This window comes from Globicephala melas, chromosome 14, assembly GCF_963455315.2.
Source record: "Globicephala melas chromosome 14, mGloMel1.2, whole genome shotgun sequence".
Lineage (NCBI taxonomy): Eukaryota > Metazoa > Chordata > Mammalia > Artiodactyla > Delphinidae > Globicephala > Globicephala melas.
In genome coordinates this window covers 35,492,360-35,513,331 of record NC_083327.1, presented here as the reverse complement: position 1 = coordinate 35,513,331, position 20,972 = coordinate 35,492,360, and the positions used below count along the sequence as shown (strand labels likewise).

At 38.5% G+C, this 20,972-nt stretch overlaps 1 protein-coding gene across 1 annotated transcript in view; it reads right to left on the bottom strand.

Annotated features, from left to right (window-relative positions):
• The window catches only part of LIN28B (lin-28 homolog B), a 114,994-nt gene continuing 94,022 nt past the window's right edge, over positions 1–20,972 (bottom strand). Inside the window, exon 4 of the mRNA XM_030882790.2 lies at positions 1–367. Within this exon, the coding sequence (XP_030738650.2) occupies positions 1–367 (367 nt within the window). The remainder of the gene's footprint in view (positions 368–20,972) is intronic.

Sequence of the window (20,972 nt, the reverse complement as noted above, 5' to 3'; positions counted from 1 at the left end):
TTATGTCTTTTTCCGTTTTTGAACGGAAGGCCCCTTTTTGCTTTGATCTTCTGGTGCTGCAGATGACTTTGTGGAGGAAGCTTCTGCAGGTGACGTGCCTGGCCACTCAGAGACCTCGGACCTCGCCTCCTGAGGAAACGGTGGTGACGCATAGCCGTGCCCACCCCCCACCTCTCGAGGGAACGCGGTGCACGGCTGGGGCTCTGCTTCCTGTCTTCCCTGAGAACCGGCGGGCAGCTGCACCACAGTTTTGTGAGGGCAGTTCGCCACCATGTGCGTGATGCTCTGACAGCAATGGCACTTCTTTGGCTGAGGAGGTAGACTACATTCCTTAGCATGATGATCAAGGCCACCACAGTTGTAGCATCTGCGACAAGAAAAACGAAAAGATCTTGAGAAGGAGCATGTCTCACAAAATAGGTCAGAAGTTGAAAATATACTAAAACACGCAGACCGTCCAAGAGATCAGCTTATTTTAATATGCCTTCTTAACAACAAACGTGTTGTATTAAACACAAAAGTCAATGAAACACGAGAGTCCGAAAGCATGAAAGACTAATCACTTCCATATGTAAATGACTGCTTTAGATTTGACAGGTTATTGTAAAGGAAATTTAGTCCACTAGAGGGCAGCCACGTTCAACAAAAAAACAACCAGCTAGCGTGGAAAAGGCAGTTAAAAAACACAGCTGTTGACTAAAATGCAACACCAACTCAACCAGCAACTGGGAAAATTATAGACCGAATTAAATATTATGAGTTTAACATTTCTTTGGGTGTTAATTATTTGCCTGTGGAAACCTGTTGAACTGGAAGAATTCTTTCCCATCGCACAAATTAGTGCAGTGAAATTTGATAAATAAGTCAGTCAGACATCTATGGTGAATGGTATTTGGGGAATTACCAAGTAATATTAGAACAAGATAGAAAGTGTCTGAATCAGAAGAATGCTGTAAAAGAAATCTTCTTAGATCAGATTAATATAGATTAATCTAAGCTTCTTAGATACTTAGATCAGATTAATAAAGGTTGATGCTAGTTCAGGGGTGGGAAAAACTTTCTTTTCTTTCTGTAAGAAGTTAGTTTTCCTTCAGGGTAAATTCTTCTAAGTTGAAATAAATATAAATCCATCTTTAATTAATACCTGAATGCACACTGGGGGCACAGCTTGTACTATATGTTTGAAATTCTGACAGCTTCCAAAAGCTGAGGAATTATTTGGAAGCTACATTGCTCAATTTCAGTCACATTTTCTTTCTTCTAAAATTTTATATTAAAAACAATAAAACACCATCAACTGGAGAGAATAAAATTTTATATTTATGAAGGTTATTAACCTACTTGTTGAGTACAAAATTTGCTTACTGATTTGTCTCCAAATGAAACGTTTTAAGGGCTTTCTATTTTAAATTTATTTTCCAAATACATTTATGACTCCATAATTCTCATTATGAAATTTACACAATAGGTCACGTTTTTAAAAAATGATAGCAAAATAGGCGGTAACTGTGAGAATCAGCTTAAGATCATAATGACAAAATAATTATAATTAATTAGATTTGTGTGTGTGTGTGTGTGTGTGTGTGTGTGTGTGTGAGAGAGAGACTAGCAAGCTTAATAACTCATATTACCATATACTTCTAAGACAAACTACTATTAACCTACTGGGAAGTATATGTAGGATACTTATGGTTATGTATTTTTATCTTCTAAGTTATAGAGTGAATTTTTTTTTACTTGGCAAAAACTAGGATAACTAACAGCCTGCTTCTCCAGTTATCAATATTACCTTGCAAATTTTAGAATAATGGATTCACAAGATGGGCTTTTATTCTTTGCAGTAATTAACAAGTATTTATGTCAGGAAAAAAGAAAGCATCATATTTTCAAAAGTTAATGGGAAAAACTAAGAAATCACTTTTTATGATTAAATTATTTATTGTGTAATTACATACCTTAATAAGTTAATGAAACTATTACAATGCAGATTCAATGTTTTTTTAGCCACGTGTTCTAAGAGATAATTCAAAATTAAAGAAAAATTACTGACTAATGCTTGAAATTCAGGTCCCCAAAATACACTCAAAAATGGCCTCTTTGGGCTTCCCTGGTGGCACAGTGGTTGAGAGTCCGCCTGCCGATGCAGGGGACACGGGTTCGTGCCCCGGTCCGGGAAGATCCCACATGCCACGGAGCGGCTGGGCCCGTGAGCCATGGCCGCTGAGCCTGCGCGTCCGGAGCCTGTGCTCCGCAACGGGAGAGGCCACAACAGTGAGAGGCCCGTGTACCGCAAAAAAAAAAAAGGCATCTTTGAGAAATATAAGCATATTACTTATAATAATGTTTTTCCACATAGTTCTCTTTTATAATGGAAAAGTGAATTCTTAAACTAAATTTGCCCATCTATAAAACAGCTTCTTTTGAATTAAATTCACTTCCTTGAGGATAACATCCACTCAGAAGCTCATTTTTCAAGACAGAGGAAACAGGTTAAAGGATTGAGTAATAGAGCCGCTCTCCCACCGACACATCAATTTCATCAGTCACTGTGGTATGTGCACTGCTACCCAATTCAGGGAACCATTTGCCCACTCATTTACCAAGGGGCTGATGTCAGAATTCCATTTTTTCAAATGGGGTCTTCCATCATATTCTGTATGTGTATTTACGATTACATCTGGGTTTTAAAAGTTACTTTTAAGGATACTACGGAATTTTGGCTTCCTTGCATTTTGATCTGCATAGTTAATTCACTCCCTTAGCTTTTCAGATTCATGCTATCAGGCCAGACTGCCTTCCACACTGAAAAGATTTGCATTCAGTATATTTGTGCTTTGCCTTAAAGGGGAGGAATGATATGTATTCTTCTCTTCTATTTAAACATTCAATGCCAATCACGCTTACTAGAAGTGCAGGTCACACCCCATTATGAAACTCCTTCCTTCCCAAGGGACCGACAGGAAAATGGAACAGCTCACAAATAATATCACACCACATTCTCCATACAAAGCTCTGGACGGTACTAGGCTCCTCTGTACACTCTCCACACCTCTCCAAATCAGCTTGCTTTTGTTAATTTGCATGAATTTTATGTTGTGACACGAGCATTAAAACAGGTCCCAGAAGTGATCAAATAGAATGAGAGGTGACACTACATAAAGAGAGAAAGTCAACTTTGCTTGTCTAAAAGTGTAACAGAAAAAAAATATAACGTAGGCGCTTCTAAGTATTTTAAAGTGTTAACTTAATAAGAATATATATGGAAACTTAGATCCATATTCTGGGGGGTTAGAGGGAGGCATTAAGGATAAGGATACAGTGATCTATAAACTTCTGAAGAGGAAGGGAATGCTGAAAGAACAGTAAGTAAAACAGTATCAGTGAGAGAGAACAGAGTGGGAAAAGTGCTAAAATCCCTGGAAAAGAGAGATGAGAGAAAGGATCAGTAAAGTTTCAAATGGGAGGCCAGAGGGGTAAAGAAAAGTCACAGATAGGAAAGAGTTTCAGAAACTAATCTGGAGAAACGATAACCAACTCTTTGAAGAGATTATCGTTGTTAACTCCGATACAGTCCAACTAAAATCCAGAAGTGATACTAATGACATTCAACAAGGCTACAGTTTTCGATTTTACTCTGTCTGAACACTTGTTATCTAATTCAATTGTGTGTCATTCAGCCCAAGACCTGGGAGTGCTGGATCCCAGTCTGAACGTGGGAGGTAGGAGGATGGGCAGAAATGCCATCACAGACCCCAAGAGAGCAGGACAGCAAAGGATCCAGAGTGGCAGAAGCAAAATGCTCACCCTGTACCTCCTGAGGGTAAGAGAGACAGATTCTCAGGCCAACCTTCCAGAAGCCCTCATTTTATTCTGAAAGCTTCCAAACAATCTAAATTCACAACTGGGTATATAGCTTATTCACTCCATAGGATCTGCCCCAAAATACCAAGAGGAGAGTTGGAAAATGCTGATGAACCACAGAGCTAGAGACAGTTAACAGTGCACACATTTTCTGACCTCTACCAAAGCAACCTATTCTTTATGCACATTTGTTTCTTTTATTATTCTTATATCCAAACACCTAAGACTATAAGCCAACTAAACAATAAAAACATTTTAATCATGTTAACTTTTATATATTTTTCCTAAGTACAATGGTAAAAATATTGAGTTTTCAAAAATATTGGTTAGTAGTGAATTATGTTTATTAAAAAGGGTTCTTATGGAACAAATACATATTTAACACCAGAGAAATTTTTTTAACACCAGAAAATCTTTCATGTGTATCTTTCGAAATACAAAAGCCAGTATCCCCCCTCAATTACCTTAACTCATGCTAAAAATAAAATAATCTATCCACAGCAGGGCTGAACACATTGTTAACAGAATTAAAATGATAATAATAGGAATAATACTGAGGTTCAATTTATTAAGAGTTTACCATATTCCAGACATTGTGCAAAAGGTTTTTTATTTTATTTTATTTTATTTTTATTTTTTGGCTGCGTTGGGTCTTTGTTGTGGCACGTGGGATCTTCGTTGAGATGTGCGGGTTTTCTCTCTCTTGTTGAGGCACGCGAGCTCTGGAGTTGTGGTGCGCGGGCTTAGTTGCCCCATGGCATGTGGGATCTTAGCTCCCTGACCCAGGGATCGTCCGCTGCATTGGAAGGAGGGTTCTTTAGCACTGGACCACCAGGGAAGTCCCTAAAGGTTTTTAATATGTAATATAAAATTGACTCCTCCCCCAAATCCTATGAAGTAGGTACTAAATATCAACGTTGTGTTGATGAGAAAATTAAGACTCGAGAGTATACAGAGAAGGACATTTGAATTGAAAATAATAAATTTCACTTGCATTTTCATTATATAAAAACATTATACCCAACGATACTGATGTAAATTTTATTATGTAAAAGTCTAAAAACATATAAGCGTCCTGAATTTAAAATGCCAACAAACACACAGATTTGAAGTAGATTTTTCTTGAGATTTGGGTTACTATTCTCTCACTATGGTGTGCGGAAGTGAGCTTCTCTCTTTGAGCTGCTCCATCTAAAGGCTGTAGCTACTAGTCCAGGTCAGACTTTTCACTGCCAAAGCCCAGTTATTTCCCCCTACCCCTCTTGTACTTTCTATGTGGAAAGTTTTTAATCTAAAAAAAAACAAAAATCAGTAAATAATTTTTCCATTTTCCTTAATCATATGTTTAAGACCGTAAATTGGAACTTCAGGTTGATATGCTATAATCAGAGCTATCAAACTGACTCAATGAAATTCCAGCCAAAATAAAGAAAATAAATTCCAGTCATTGTGGTTATTAGCCCATGAAGCCACACTGTGATGTGAACAATTTATTGAGGCCTTGAAATAAATACTGCAGTGAGGGGCTTCCCTGGTGGCGCAGTGGTTGAGAGTCCGCCTGACGATTCAGGGGATACAGGTTCGTGCCCCCGCCCGGGAAGATCCCACATGCCGCAGAGCGGCTAGGCCCGTGAGCCATGGCCGCTGAGCCTGCGCGTCCGGAGCCTGTACTCCGCAACGGGAGAGGCCACAACAGTGAGAGGCCTGCGTACCGCAAAAAAAAATAAATTAAATAAATACTGCAGTGAGATTCTATTGGCTGGAGCAAATGTAAATTGCTCTTGGAGGGAAATTTGACAGCACATTTCAAAATATTAATATGCATATTCTCTGAGCCAGCAACTCTAACGCTAGGAATTTGCCCTACAGGAATATTCATTGATAAGCATAATGATTTGGGTACTAAAATATTAACTACAGTATTGTCCATATTGGCAAAAAATAGAAAAATTAAATGGTAATAATACCACCAACAATAATAAATACTTATAGTCAAAACCAGGTAGTCTGGCTACAGAGTTTTTGCTCTTTACCATTGAGCTACAAATATGTGAAAAGGAAAAAGGAAATTAAAGCCCACATATACTGAGAAACACTCTACAGATATTGAAAGGAATGAAGTAAAAGAATATTTTTTTAAATGAGGTAGATCTGGGGCTTCCCTGGTGGTGCAGCGGTTGAGAGTCCGCCTGCCGATGCAGGGGACACGGGTTCGTGCCCCGGTCCGGGAAGATCCCACATGCCGCGGAGCAGCTAGGCCCGTGAGCCATGGCCGCTGAGCCGGCGTGTCCGGAGCCTGTGCTGCGCAACGGGAGAGGTCCCACCAGTGAGAGGTCCGCGTACCGCAAAAAAAAAAAAAAAAGGTAGATCTATATGTATTGACATGGAAAGATCTCCAAGCCAAATTAAGTGATAAAAGCAAACCACAGAATAATAAACAAAAGATGGTGTAATCTCATTTAAAAACACTATATATAAGTAAATATGCATTTTTAAATGCATGGAAAACCACTGGAAGGATAAACAGTACATTAACAGTGGTTACATATGGAGAGAATACAGGTAAAGGTGAAGGTGAACTTACATTTTTACTCCATAAATTCTTGTATAGTTTCTTTTTTAAATAACCAGAAAATTTATAGTTTACGTAATTGAAAAAGGAAAAAGAGCAATTATAAAGCTGCATTTCCATTTTATAATTTGACCTTCATTATTATTGTCAGTCATCTAACAGTTAACCTGTACATCAGCGATTCTAGAATCACCTTGGAAGCTTTTTAAAAAATACTTATGCCTGGGCCCTACTCCAGACCATTAAATCAGGATCTTTGAGGGCAGACCCCCCAGGCATCAGTACTTCTTAAAAAGCTTCCCAGATGATAGTGAGCAGCTACTTGAGAACCACAGCTGTCTACAGACCTGAGTTTACCGCCGACAACCTTGACCAAGAGAGAGCGCTTTGTAATCCCAACCACAAGGAATGTGGTTCAAAACAGAACACTGAATAGTCCCCAAACACTGTTTCAACAGTTCACCGGTGCCTTGAAAGGAAGGAGGAAGGAAAGAAGGAAGAAGGAAGGAAGGAAGGAAGGAAGGAAGGAAGGAAGGAAGGAAAGGAGGGAGGGAGGGAGGAAAAAGGTGTGTGTAGATCTTGTTTCTTTACTGAAAACTAAAAATGATTCCCTGAAACTTCTAGCTGTAAGCACAAAAGCCCACAACTTTTTACCATCACTGATTCCTGCTTATTTTGGAAGGAAAACATTGCAAAAATCTACTGAGTTTAGCTTCACAAGTAGCTTCTCTGTTTCTGAGGTTATTACTCAGTTCTTAGTTCATCAATCAAGGATGGGTTCAATGGGGATGCACCCATGTCATCAAAACGGGTGATAATTTACAGCTCTTGAATCAACTGCTCCATTCTCTAAACTTCACCATCATTACCAATTAACATTTATTGTTTTCCCATAATAACTCTTTTAATTCTCCATCTTCTGTTGCCTCCATCTACAGTAATTCTCAAAACCATATAAACTTATTTCCTACAGAGATACTCCTGCAAACATTTCTAATGGCCAAATTTTTCTGGCTATTACATACAAATGAATATAAACATAATAAAAAGATCTCTGCTTTTTATAAAATCTGTTAGCCATGGAATTTTTAAAACCTCTAATATTTAAACTACATTTCACCTAAAATAGCACCATTAATAAAGTTACTACTGCCCACTCTGTTTTTTAAACTAAGAGAAAAATAAAAGTGCATAATGGATGGTTTAAAATCTGCTTATTAGTTAGACCACCCTAAGGATTGGTTTTCAAAATTATTTTTAAAAAGCAAAATTTAGTCAGTATAACTGCCATTCAGTTCTTTCCGGTGAATAACTGCTAGATGTTTGGATGGCTCTCTATGGCCTAGTGTTAGTCATAGTAAGCAAGGGTCAGTCTGATGTGGATGGAACTAATGTGAACTCAGAACTCGAAGCTGCTGGCAGAGGAAATGAAGACTCTGTGCCTCCTCCAAACCTCGGTGCTCAGACCATTTACTAAACTGATGTGGGGTTTGCACTGAGTTCAAAGGGTATTTTTTACTTACCAACTACTAACTTCTTTTATCATCCGGTTCTATGATGTGCTATTACCTAGATACCTTGCCTATCAGTGGGGACTCAACTGCTTATAATACCCATGCAATCATTTTCATAAACTCAAATGAAAAACAGAAAAAAAAAAAACCACTTAAGAATATCTACAATGAGTACAACTTTGTACTAGATACTAATAAAATGTATGTGCATAGTTGGCTGGACGGTAATATATACATACATATGTGTATATATATGTATATAAAATCTTGTTTGATGTCTTTGCCTGACTGCTTTTTGGATTGTCTTATGTTTATTAGTTTTTGGACACTCTCTCTGATTAATGCCATGGTCTGTCGTCTGTATCATAACACCAGCTAAAAATGCCCCACAGTATCTTGACAACCAGCTAAAATATAGTAATAGTTCTATTCACAAACCTTTCATCATCTTATAAAAACAAGAAGGTAAGATGGAAAAATGTGGGGGACAGATGTGATGAATGGTGGTGCAGGGTCAAGAGAAGTAGGGATGGAACATATAACAGTTTTTAAAGAGTAGAGGACATGAAAGGGAGAGAAATCACTGGAGGAACTGGGGAAAAGGGAGCCTTTTTCATGTAAGGGCCCTTCCACCACACGGAAGGCATCAGGCATTTTTGTATTTCATTCCATTATGTTTAAAAATAGAGTCAGAAAGTAAATTGGGAGGTGCCAGGGGCCTGGGAGTCGGGGGTGGGGAGGGGAATGGGGAGTTAGTCTTTAAAAGGGATAAGAGTTTCAGTTTAGGAAGGTGAAACATTTGGGAGATGGATAATGGTGAGAGTTGCACAACAATGTGAATGTACTTAGTGCCACTGAACTGTATAGTTAAATATGGTTAGAAAAATATGTTTCATATTATGTAACTTTTACCACAATAAAAAAACATTAAAAAAAATTACTTGTAGGTTATTCAGCAATTCCACGGAACAATAATCGTTTGTTGAGAATTTGCTACTTTGCACCACAACCTGAGAAGGAGTATAATAATGAATTCTAGGTCATAAATTAAATCTGTATTTGAAATAGAAATGTTATCTCTCTTTTAGGTGACAAACGACATCCCACACAGGTAATCCCTTCTGGCTAATGGAAAAGTTGAAAAAACAAGGAGAAAAATGGACTCAAATACAGATAACTTAATGCTTTCCAATTTCTTGGGAGTAAAAGCAGTTTGTTATAAAATAGGACCCAATCTTACATGCAGTGGGCACTCTGCCAGCACGGCTTGCATGATTCCAACACAGTTAGGGAGGAGTGTCCAGGTCAGGACAACACACACACACACACACACACAAAAGCCACATGTATTTTTGAAATGGCAGTGTTACAACTATCCAAACTGCTGGTTTCTTGCTGGAACCAAGGTCAATGTATCTACCATATTTGATCTTATTGACCTTTAAGGTATAGTGTTTTTAGAAGGTTAGTGCAGGTATTAAATATGAAGGAAAGGGCTTCCCTGGTGGCGCAGCGGTTGAGAGTCCACCTGCCGATGCAGGGGACATGCGTTCGTGCCCCGGTCCTGGAAGATCCCACATGCCGCGGAGTGGCTGGGCCCGTGAGCCATGGCTGCTGAGCCTCTGCATCCGGAGCCTGTGCTCCGCAATGGGAGAGGCCACAACAGTGAGAGGCCCGCGTACCGCAAAAAAATAAAAATAAATAAATAAATAAAAATTAAAAAAATATATATATATATACACGAAGGAAAGACATTCAAAATTTAACTTATCTTGAGATGGTTTAAATTAGGTATTTACTTAGATGGAAGAATCAGGTTATAATAATCTGATTACAGCAATCTGGAAATGTTGGTTCATTTATCTGTCACAGCAGCCTTGCTTGAAAACATAAAACCCCAGGGCTGCTTGGTTTCCACCACACCATTTCACATTCACCAGTGTCACAGGTGTGACATCTGCTGTAAATAAGCACTGGTTTGGCCTGAAGAAGGACAATTCCACTACTGCTCTTGTGTCAACTTTTATATATGTTTTTTCTTGCTCATCACATGATTTCTTTTAGGCTCTGGCTCAGGAAAACAGCCTTATTTTTATGGTTGACATTATTTCACAAATCATTCTAAAGTGATCTTTCTCCTTATGTTGTACGTTGAATTTTTTCATTATTAAACATTTGGTCAGAGGCACAAGAAATTTTAAAAGACAAATTTCATTATGATTACTTGATAGGTGAAACAGTAATTTGTAATCTAGAGAAGTAGATGTAAACATCAAAACAATATATGAGAAAATTTAAACACATAGTAAAAATACTTAAGGGTTAAAAAATCTTAGGTATTCAAATGAGGACTGCACAATTAAAAAGTGACTCGCTCACGTTTTGTTACACACACCTCCTCCATTAAAGCATAGAAGGAAGAGACAGCAAGAGAAATTTCAAAGGAAAGAATGATGTATAGAGGTCAAGAATCAATTTTAGTGGCATGACTGATGAACTGCACAGAGGAAGGTTAGATAACAGTTCCAGATTTATGCTGGTTATTTGCAAGCTGGAAGCAAAAAGAGGGCTGGATTAAAAGATGCAATCCTGGGGCTTCCCTGGTGGCGCAGTGGTTAAGAATCTGCCTCCCAATGCAGGGGACATGGGTTAGAGCCCTGGTCCGGTAAGCCCGTGCACAACTACTGAGCCTATGCTCTAGAGCCCGTGAGCCACAACTACTGAGCCCTCGTGCCACAACTACTGAAGCTCGCACTCCTAGAGCCCGTGCTCTGCAACAAGAGAAGCCACCACGATGAGAAGCCCGTGCACCGCAACGAAGAGAAGCCCCCACTCGCTGCAACTAGAGAAAGCCCGTGCGCGGCAACAAAGACCCAATGCAGCCAAAAATAAATAAATTAAATAAATTAAAAAAAAAAAGATACAATCCTAGTTTTAGCCAAATGAGTTATTGTTGTTGTTGTTATTTAGCCAAATTGGTTATTTAAAGCTTTGATGTTACCATGGCTTAATTACCTCTGATGCCAGTAATAATGCTGGTAGCATTTGAGTTTCTATGAAGAGAGTGTTAAAACAACTCCCTATTGTTGTATTAGTGAATTAATATTTTTACTATTAACACTGAATTGTTGCTATATTCCTGAATTAAGAAGAACTATGCGTAAACTTTCCACTTTGACAATGTTTATATGAGTAGCATTAAAATATATTTATAGGGGACCTGTCGTCCTAGAGCACGTTGCTTGGTGTGATCTACCCAAAACGTACCCTCAGGATTAATTCATGTGCAAGATGCAAAAGAAGACTGTGCCAAACCACCTCTATCTCTACAGCTACTCAGGAATCAGAAGGAGTTAAAACTATTCTGCTGAAATCACCAAGGAAAGGCTTCTAACAATCGATAAATTTGATCTCCCATTCCAGCACCAGCTACTGCTGAGGAAAATGATGAAGTACAGATGAGATGTAAATGACCTCTGTTCACTTCCCCCTCTAGCCCAATTGGTCTTCCTGTGACTGGCTATATATTGCTCTTTGCCAAGAATCAGCAGTTCTTAAATTGTTTACCATGTACAGACATAGGTAGGCAAGTGAAAGCTGAACAAGGAAAATTGCTACTATGTTCAGATAACCTCTATAAACTGTGATATTACCTCCTCTCTGTGTAGGTCTCATCTTGAAAATTAAAGCCATGTCAGGTATTCTTGGCCTCATGGCTACTTCCTTTTTTTCCCTCCTTACTGGTTGCAGTCGCCCTTCACATCATCCCAGCTTTTCATATGACTAAAGATTGATGGTCAAGCTGCTAAGGCATCCTTGCAGATCTTTCCTCTCATCACTGATTCCTTAAGGAATTTTGTTTCCCTACTTGAGCATTTTAAGGCTGTGACTCTGTGAACACACAGCCACTAGTATAAAAAGAGACAGCTGTGGAGCTGAGGATGGAGGTAAAAACTGAAGGTAGGTATGAGAAGAGCAGATAGGTCCTTGGACGGAGCCAAGCCATGTCCAAATACTCTTAATAAGTGCAAACCATTGGGACTAGATTCTACACATTAACAAATTTATGTGTGCATTTCTATAAGCCAAACTATGGCTTGCCTTGAATACACTTCCTTTAGCATTTGTACAATGGAGTTTTCATCTCCTTTGGTCATCCTTTAAATTTGGCTGGGAAAGTTTACATGAAGAATTTGGTTTTCTCTCAGTGGGACAAAAGAAACAAAGAAACTAAAGAATTTTTCTGTGTTTCTCTAACAAAAAAAATTTTTTTTTTTTTTTTGGCTGTGCTGCGCGGCTTGCAGGCTCTCAGTTCCCCAGCCAGGGATTGAACACAGGCCAGAGCAGTGAAAGCCCAGAATCCTAACCACTAGGCCACCAAGGAACTCCCTAACAAAAAAATTCTTGACAAATATCCTGGTAGGTGTGGTGAAAGGAGGTAACCTTCTTTGGATGATACTTGATCTTGAAACTCTAAAAATGTATGTATTTCAGAAAACAAAGAAACATTGAAAAATATGAGAGCTACAAGTGGCAAAGTGTTATTTATCACACTTGAGTGTGACGTTCTCTTTATATGTTTTATGTTTATAATTTAATTGAATACAACATATGTGTAAGGAAAAAGTTGTGCTTCCCTGGAAAACTGTGCATTGCCTAGACCTAGCAGTCACAATTATGGATTATCTGATTCTGACTGTATGGGCGTTATCTTACAGCTCTTTAAATCGCCGATAATTGCAAAGTTATTCTTGCCCGTAGAGTAGCAAATTCTGCCCTGTCAGGTTCAATTTACTTCCCTTTCCCATGTGGAAAAAAGCTAGTGTTGCTTCTATTTGCATAATTTCAATATTCCTCAACTACAAATGTGTCTGTTCTTTGGATTCTCCTTTGAAAAGGTTGTAACATCTGCTTGTTTCCCTCATTTGAGTTAAATAAAATCTTTAACACTTGCTCATTTTATATCTGTATGAGAGTCATGATGTTACCTTTTTTGAAAACTGTCCTATAATTCTCATATAATAAATCTATCCCAGAGAAGCCACTGCATGAGATGCAAAGATCATTATGACATTATGATGACTTTGTTCTTTAAGCACATAACATCTAGAAAAGAGATCAGATAAATGCACAACTGACTTTAATTCTCAGGGTTATTGGACCCAATTTACGTTTTTGTGTTTCTTCTCAGTGATCTTATTTTTCCTATACCTTGAAACACTTTGTTCTTTCATAATCCTGGGAATTACACCCAACTATGCTAAGGAGCTGAAAATAGTATGAAAATTTAATTTTTTCCACAGAAGACATACAAATGGCCAAGAGATACGGCTGGGCCCGTGAGCCATGGCCGCTGAGCCTGCGCGTCCAGAGCCTGTGCTCCGCAGCGGGAGAGGCCACAGCAGTGAGAGGCCCGCGTACCGGAAAAAAAAAAAAAAAAAAAAAGACAAGGGATAACAAGTATTGATGAGGACATGAAGAAAAGAGAACCCTCGTGCACTACTGGTGGGAATATACATTGGTGCAGCCACTGTGGAAAACAGTACGGAGAGTCTTCAAAAAATTAAAAATAGAAGTACCATAGGATCCAGCAATTCCACTTTTGGGTATAGACCCAAGGGAAACGAAATCCTTATCTTGAAAAGATATCTGCACCCCCATGTTCACTGTAACATTATTTAAAATAGCCAAGACGTAGAAACAACCTAAGTGTTCATCGATGGATGAATGGATAAAGAAAATGTGGCATTTTTATATACACAATGGAATATTATTCAGCCTTAAGAAGGAATGGAATCCTGCCATTTGCAACAACATGGATGAACCTCAGAGGCATTATACTGAGTGTAATAAGTCAGACACTGAAAGACAAATACCTATATGTTGAATCTAAAAAAAATATCAACCTCATAGAAAGAATAGAAAAGTGGTTGCCAGGGGTTGGAGGGTGGGAGAAATAGGGAGAGGTTGGTAAAAGTATACAAACTCTCAAGCTGTAAGATGAATAAGGTCTGAGGATCTAATGTATAACATGGTGACTTCAGATGATAATACTGTACTGTTTAATTGAAATTTGCCAAGAGAGTAGAACTTAAATGTTCTTACAAAAAAAAAAGATAAAGATGTGAGGCGATGGACGTGTTAATTAAGTAGATGGGAGGAATTCTTTTGCAGTGTATACGTATATCAAGTCATCACAATGTACACTTTAAAAATCTTACAATTTTACCTGCTGACTATATTTCAATAAAGCTGGGGTGGGGAGGGGGCTTAGAATATTTCTCTTACAGAACTTCAGGCCACCTTAATGCTTTTTCTCTTCTCTCATATTTTATATAACTTTCCTACTTCCCAATTCACTATGCTGGAAACTCATTGAAACAAAGGTCAGGAAACTTCAGCACTTGTTTTTAGCTCTACTACTAACTAACTCTCCAACTCACTTTGCAAGATGGTGCTAAGACTTGAATTCTCTTGATTGTCTCCCAATTTAAACTGTCTGTGATCTTGGCATCTCTCTACCCTCACAACTCACAACTCAGCCTGATTTTATAACTTTATCTGAGAAATATTTGCCAGCCCCATAGTGGGCAATGGGAGGTAGAAGAGACCCAAATTTATCTAGAGCTGGGGTTGGAAAGGTGGATGGTGGGGAGGGACAAAAGTATGAGGAGGACAAGTCTTCTCATAAAAGCATTATTGAAACGAGTTGGTCCAAGCTGGGAGGAGAGGCACCTGAGACCAAAAGCAACTCAGAGAAAGAAAAAACAAGGGGGGGGGGGGCGATTTTAAATACCTAGATGCAATAGTCTAGATCTTCTCTAATTTTATAACCCTAAGTATCAGTTATGCTACATGTTCATTTGGAATTGAGATTATATAAATCATTACTCAATTGCCCCATGCAATCCTGGTGTTCAAAAACTGTTTGCAGAGAACTTAACCTGCTTAACATTATTTTGATCTGCCTCCAGAGAAATCTACTAATTATACAATTAAATAATTTTCTGAAACTGGCAAATAACCATATTGAATTTAAGGCTTTCACAGGAAAAAAAAAGAAAATTTAAAGATGATGTGATCATCTAGAGGGATGATAAAATAGTGAAATAAATCATCACTATTTCATCATCCTTGTTATTGCATTGCCCAAAGTTTCATCTGATCTTTCCAGAAGGTATAAAAGACATCAGGAGGGCTTCCCTGGTGGCGCAGTGGTTGGGAGTCCGCCTGCCGATGCAGGGGACACGGGTTCGTGCCCCCGGTCCGGGAGGATCCCACATGCCGCGGAGCGGCTGGGCCTGTGAGCCACGGCCGCTGGGCCTGCGCGTCTGGAGCCTGTGCTCCGCAATGGGAGAGGCCACAGCAGTGAGAGGCCCGCGTACCGCAAAAAAAAAAAAAAAAAGACATCAGGAGACAGGACTTCTGTTGTCTTTTTCTTTTTAACTCTTCATTGAACACAGTTGAGAATTCAGAAATTTTCATTTTCTGTCCATAACAGCAAAGAGAAGAAAATGATAGAAGATATTTCACAATTGTTAGATGAAAAAGAACACAAATACAAAAAGACAGACAGTAATACTCCAGACTCTAATGATGATGATAAAATTAATCATATAAGCTAAATCTCAGATTATGAGTCTTCACATAATATATCCTAGAAATGTATTTTATCAAACTCAAGAATCAATGAGTGAACAATATATTTCTATGGACAAAAAGGAAATCTGTTATTCAGTTAGTCCTTCAAGGAGAATGTCATCATGCAGTATTTTTTTTGACAAGATATGTTTACTAAAAAGGACATGTAACAGGATGCTTTCACCTTTTATCAAGCTTGTGCTAGGGAATTTACTTGACATGATTCATAAGTAGATAAATGCTGAAGGCACTGACTGAAAGGAGATAAACAGCACAGAAATGAAAAAGCTCATTGAATTGATCATTCTAATCAATATCTAAAATGAAAATATTTTGTTGCTGCTGACGAGGAAAATGACCACCCTCTCTTCAACAAAATTACGAGCCATAAAAGTTTTCAAAGCACTGTATTTTGATGATAGAAGTGCAAGAAAAACCAGAGGTAATAAAAAGCCGGACTCTTAGAAATATATTTGAAATCTAGATCATTATTTATAAGATGGCTATGTTCCTGGCTCAGCTATGAGCAATTACTTTCATTCAAAGGATATTGCCAATTTTGGATGTGTATATCTTTTTTTTTTTAACAAGGGTTTTTATTTTTGCCAGTCTGACAGGTGAAAAAGAATACTGTTTTTTGGATGTGTATATCTTCACACCAGAAAAATATGGAATAAAATTTGAGTTTGTTACATTTAAATTCTTATTAATTTCTAATCCAGTTGTTTTTCACAACATCCTTTTATTTTTATATCTGTAAACTACCTGTAAAATGATGTTTAAAATATGTTTTACAAGAGTCCACTAAACTCAGATAGTAACTGGTGATGACTATTCTTCCTGGTATATTGGCAGCTAATAAAACATAGTTTGACAAATGGTGTAAGAGAAAGAAAGTGTTAACATCTTTTCAAGAGAAGACACGGTCACAATTATTGGGAGCAATAAGAATGGTTTTGTAAAGGAGTTGACCTGGCTACAACAAGCTAGTTAAAGGCTATTTAAAATGAGTAAGATTCGTTTAGATAGAAGAGAAAACATGCCATTTGAATATATGGCATGAATAAGAAAACAGAAGTGGAAAACTGGAGGATATGTCTAGGAAGGCAATTAATTGGCTAGCTTGCAGAAGCAAATGGAGGTTATCCCTGGTGGCACAGTGGTAGTGGTTAAGAGTCCGCCTGGCAGTGTAGGGGACACAGGTTCAAGCCCTGGTCCAGGAGGATCCCACATGCCACAGAGCAACTGAGCCAGTGCGCCAGAGCCCATGAGCCACAACTACTGAGTCCATGTGCTTCAACTACTGAGGCCCGCATGCCTAGAGCCCGTGCTCCACAACAACAGAAGCCACCGCAATGAGAAGCCCATGCACCGCAGCGAAGAGTAGCCCCCGCTCGCTGCAACTAGAGAAAGCCCACATGCAGCAATGAAGACCCAATGCAGCCAAAAACAAATAAATAAACTTATTTAAAAAAAAGCAAATGGAAACCAAGATTACTAAGTAGAATATTAAATATATTTTATAGTTTAATATTTTTTAAATCTTTCATCTTAGAGTTGAAAAAATTGCGTTTCAAAGCTGACACATGCATTGCTCATGACCACAAACCTAATAATGGATAGCCCAGGATTTCACCTTATAACTCCAGTGATGCACGATAAATCACTTAATCTCTCTGGGCTTCCTCATCCATAAATAAGTTTCACCATTCAGGAATCCTTTTTAAAGATGATAATGATTCTCACTTCCTTCACATGGTTGCTGTTTGTCTCAAGTGAAATAAATATTTTAAAATGCTTTGCAAACTACAAAGCTCTTTATAAAGGGTAGGTACAATTTCTTTCCCTACCGCTAATCTTAGATATTATATTCCTGAAGCATTTCCACTCCACTGGTGGTGAGATAATTAATGGTAGAAGAATTGAAGTTCTCATGAATTACAGTGGGAGAAAACAAAAATAAATAACAGGAAAAGCTTAAAATATCTTTCCAAGAATAGTAAAGAGAACAGACTAAATAGCCTAATAATGATATATTGCTTATCTTATGAATGTTCTATAATTAATCTGCATTTACCATCCCTTGTCCACTGGGATTTTCTTTACCATCTCCTACTCTGCATTTTGATGAGTAAACTAATTTGCTTTGTCGCAGATGCCAAGCATTTTTTCTTATATGTAGGTAACTGTTGAAATGTCCAGTATTTTTCTGATTTATAACTTGGAGTCCCTAAAAATCAAATCTAGAGTAACTTTGTTTTAATAAATTCTATCAGAAAATTTTGTAGATGAAGAAAATTATAAAGACACTAATCTGTATGTAATACAGCTTTATGTATGGGAAATTTGCTCACTATTCCTATATTCTAGAAACTACTCTTTCATCTAGCTCTTAGGACACTCTTTATATTGCTTTTCTTTCTACCTTTCTGACATTATTTTCCTATCTTATTCTCAGTATCTTCCTGGATTCACCAAAATCTAAACATAAGCTTATCTATCATCTCTCCTTTGAAAAACTCATCCATTTCCTTAACAAACTATTTTATTTATGCTGATCACTCACAAATTATTCCCACTTTGATGTTTTTCCGTAATCTCAAACTCAATTCATCCCTTCAAGGCCATTTTGACCCCTTGTTTCCAGATGTCTTCCAATACTGATTAATTTTCCTGTAAGTTCCATCATTCATCATTGCGTTCGTAGTGTCCACTGTTATATTACTTGGATGCCTCAAAGAAAAGGAGAAGTACTATGAAAATCTTCACTATTTTTTTTGTCTTTTAAGAGCAAAATGGAAAAATAAACCTTACTCTTGGGTCAACTTTCCTAAACCTATAAACAGTTTTCTCAGTATCTTGTCCACTTGGGGATAGTTTCCTGGTCTCTGTCTTGATGCCATGCCAAAGACAGGCCATTCTTATACTCCAGGTACATCTATCAACTCACTTGGTCCACTCAATTACCAACCAGTGATGACCATGTTAGTATTATCTTAGATAATATAAATGAAACAAAAATTTATTAAATTAGTCACCATGTATTACTTTTTAATAGTGTAATAAAAAATAAAAACAGTGAAAAGGAAAATTACTATGAGCTGCTGGAACCTGAAGGTGGAAAAGAGAGAATTTAGTACCAGAAGGGCATCATCATGAAAGTGGGTGAGGTACAGAGTGACCAATGTCAAAAAGAAATAAAGGCATGCCTTCCCACCTACTATATTTTTTTTTTTTTTTTGCGGTACGCAGGCCTCTCACTGTTGTGGCCTCTCCCGTTGCAGAGCAACACGCTCTGGACGCGCAGGCTCAGCGGCCGTGGCTCACGGGCGCAGCCGCTCTGAGGCATGTGGGATCTTCCCGGACCGGGGCACGAACCCGTGTCCCCTGCATCGGCAGGCGGACTCTCAACCACTGCACCACCAGGGAAGCCCCTACCATACTTTTTGTACTGACATTACTGTCCTGTATTCTAGACAATATTGAAGATTAACAGGCACCCACTAGGCCATCATACAACCCTATGGCAACAGCCTCATCTCCTGGGCAAAAACTACCAAATTCAGCTCAATTTCCCTTTATCTAGTCGTCTTTTGACAAGTCCTTCGGACTTTTGACTAAGCTTCAGTATTCACTATATAAGGAGTTTTCAAAGACGTTGTAATGGGAGAACTAAAAGTTAACTGTATGTTGATGTGCACCCTTGGAGATACTGCTAGTCTGAAACTTGAGGAGATGCTAAGGTTGAAGTCACAGATTTGGGAGATATCACTGAAAGGACAGGTAGTAGTTAAAGCCATGGGACAAAGGTCAACCAGCAAAATGTGAAAAGTGAGAAGAGACCTGCAGACAAAGTTTTCAGAAATACTTCTCTTTAATAATTTTCAGGTGGAAGAACCAGTGAGGTGTCTAAGAAGGAACAGTCAGACGGGTAGTAGTGTCGACTGAAACAACATTGCACACCGAAAAGTTGAGAGTTATGTGCAATTGTTTTCAGTCAACAGAAGGAAGGCAAAAAAGAGGGGTTTCCCCAGTTTCCTCAGATATTGGGTTGATTAGATTCAAACTGTAAAAGAAAATACAGTTTTGTAGTGGAGAAAGTGGCTAATAAGATGAGGTATTAAAATAGGCTGATGGATTCAGCAAGCAAGTGGTAGTAAGAAGCCTCAGATAGAACATACAATGAATACAAAAGGATTAAGGAGCTAAAATTGAACTGCAGTGCCAGTATCAGACTTTAACTTCCTCAGAGTTAAACATGCATATCTTAGGGAAAAGGAGTACCTCAGAGAGCAGAGAATAAGCCCCTTCCAAAGTGTATAATATACATTTTTTTTAAATCACCAGAGACAAACAGAAAAACAAAGAAGACACGAACAGGAAATTCACAAAAAGAGAAAGAAAAATGACACAAATATTTTTTAAATACTCACACTAGCAAAAAATAAAAAAAAATTTTGAGTCAACCATACAAAAAAAAAAAATTATATTGCCTTCAAAGTAGCATATAAAAATACTCTGACCATACCACTGAAAATGACTAAAAATAGTGGACAAAATATTTTTAAAACATCTTTTGAAATGCATTACTGATCAGGCAAGGAAGTTAGGAATGCTTAGAAGTCAAAAAGGAAGTGAAAGCAGGAAACCAGGGTAGTAAGTGAAGCATTGAAACAGACCCTCACCCTGGAGGCATCCATATAACACTGCCAACCTTAAGCTTTGACCTTGTAACGGGGACGATGAAGCAGAAGGGGCAGGAAACAAAGTCTAGGATCTGCCCAGAAGTTGGGGGTGTCATAGGAGATCCTGCCCCATAGAGCCAGAACCCCCCGCAAACTGTACTCACAATGTAAAGATAAATGAAAAACAAATTTGTCCTGAAGAAGAGTATGGCATGGAAACTTTCCCACCCCCAGAATGGTGCTGGGAGGAAGAGAAAACAAGTCTCCCCTGAGAAGTGATAACCATAACCCAGACTGCAGCTCACGTGGAGATGTGGCATAAGCTGAGCATTTCTCATAAAATGGTTCCCAGTTGGTACAAATGTCTCCAGGCAAATACAAAAAAAAATCCCTGGAAAAAAATGTATTTTTCAAGCCAGGAGTCAAAGAATTCCTACAGGTAAAAGTCCAAGAAATATGACTGGTTAAAAAAAATCATAGGGCTTCCCTGGTGGCACAGTGGTTGAGAGTCCGCCTGCCGATGCAGGGGACGCTGGTTCGTGCCCTGGTCCGGGAGGATCCCACATGCCGCGGAGCGGCTGGGCCCGTGAGCCATGGCCGCTGAGCCTGCGCGTCCGGAACCTGTGCTCGGAAACGGGAGAGGCCACAACAGTGAGAGGCCCACGTACCGCAAAAAAGAAAAGAAAAGAAAAGAAAATC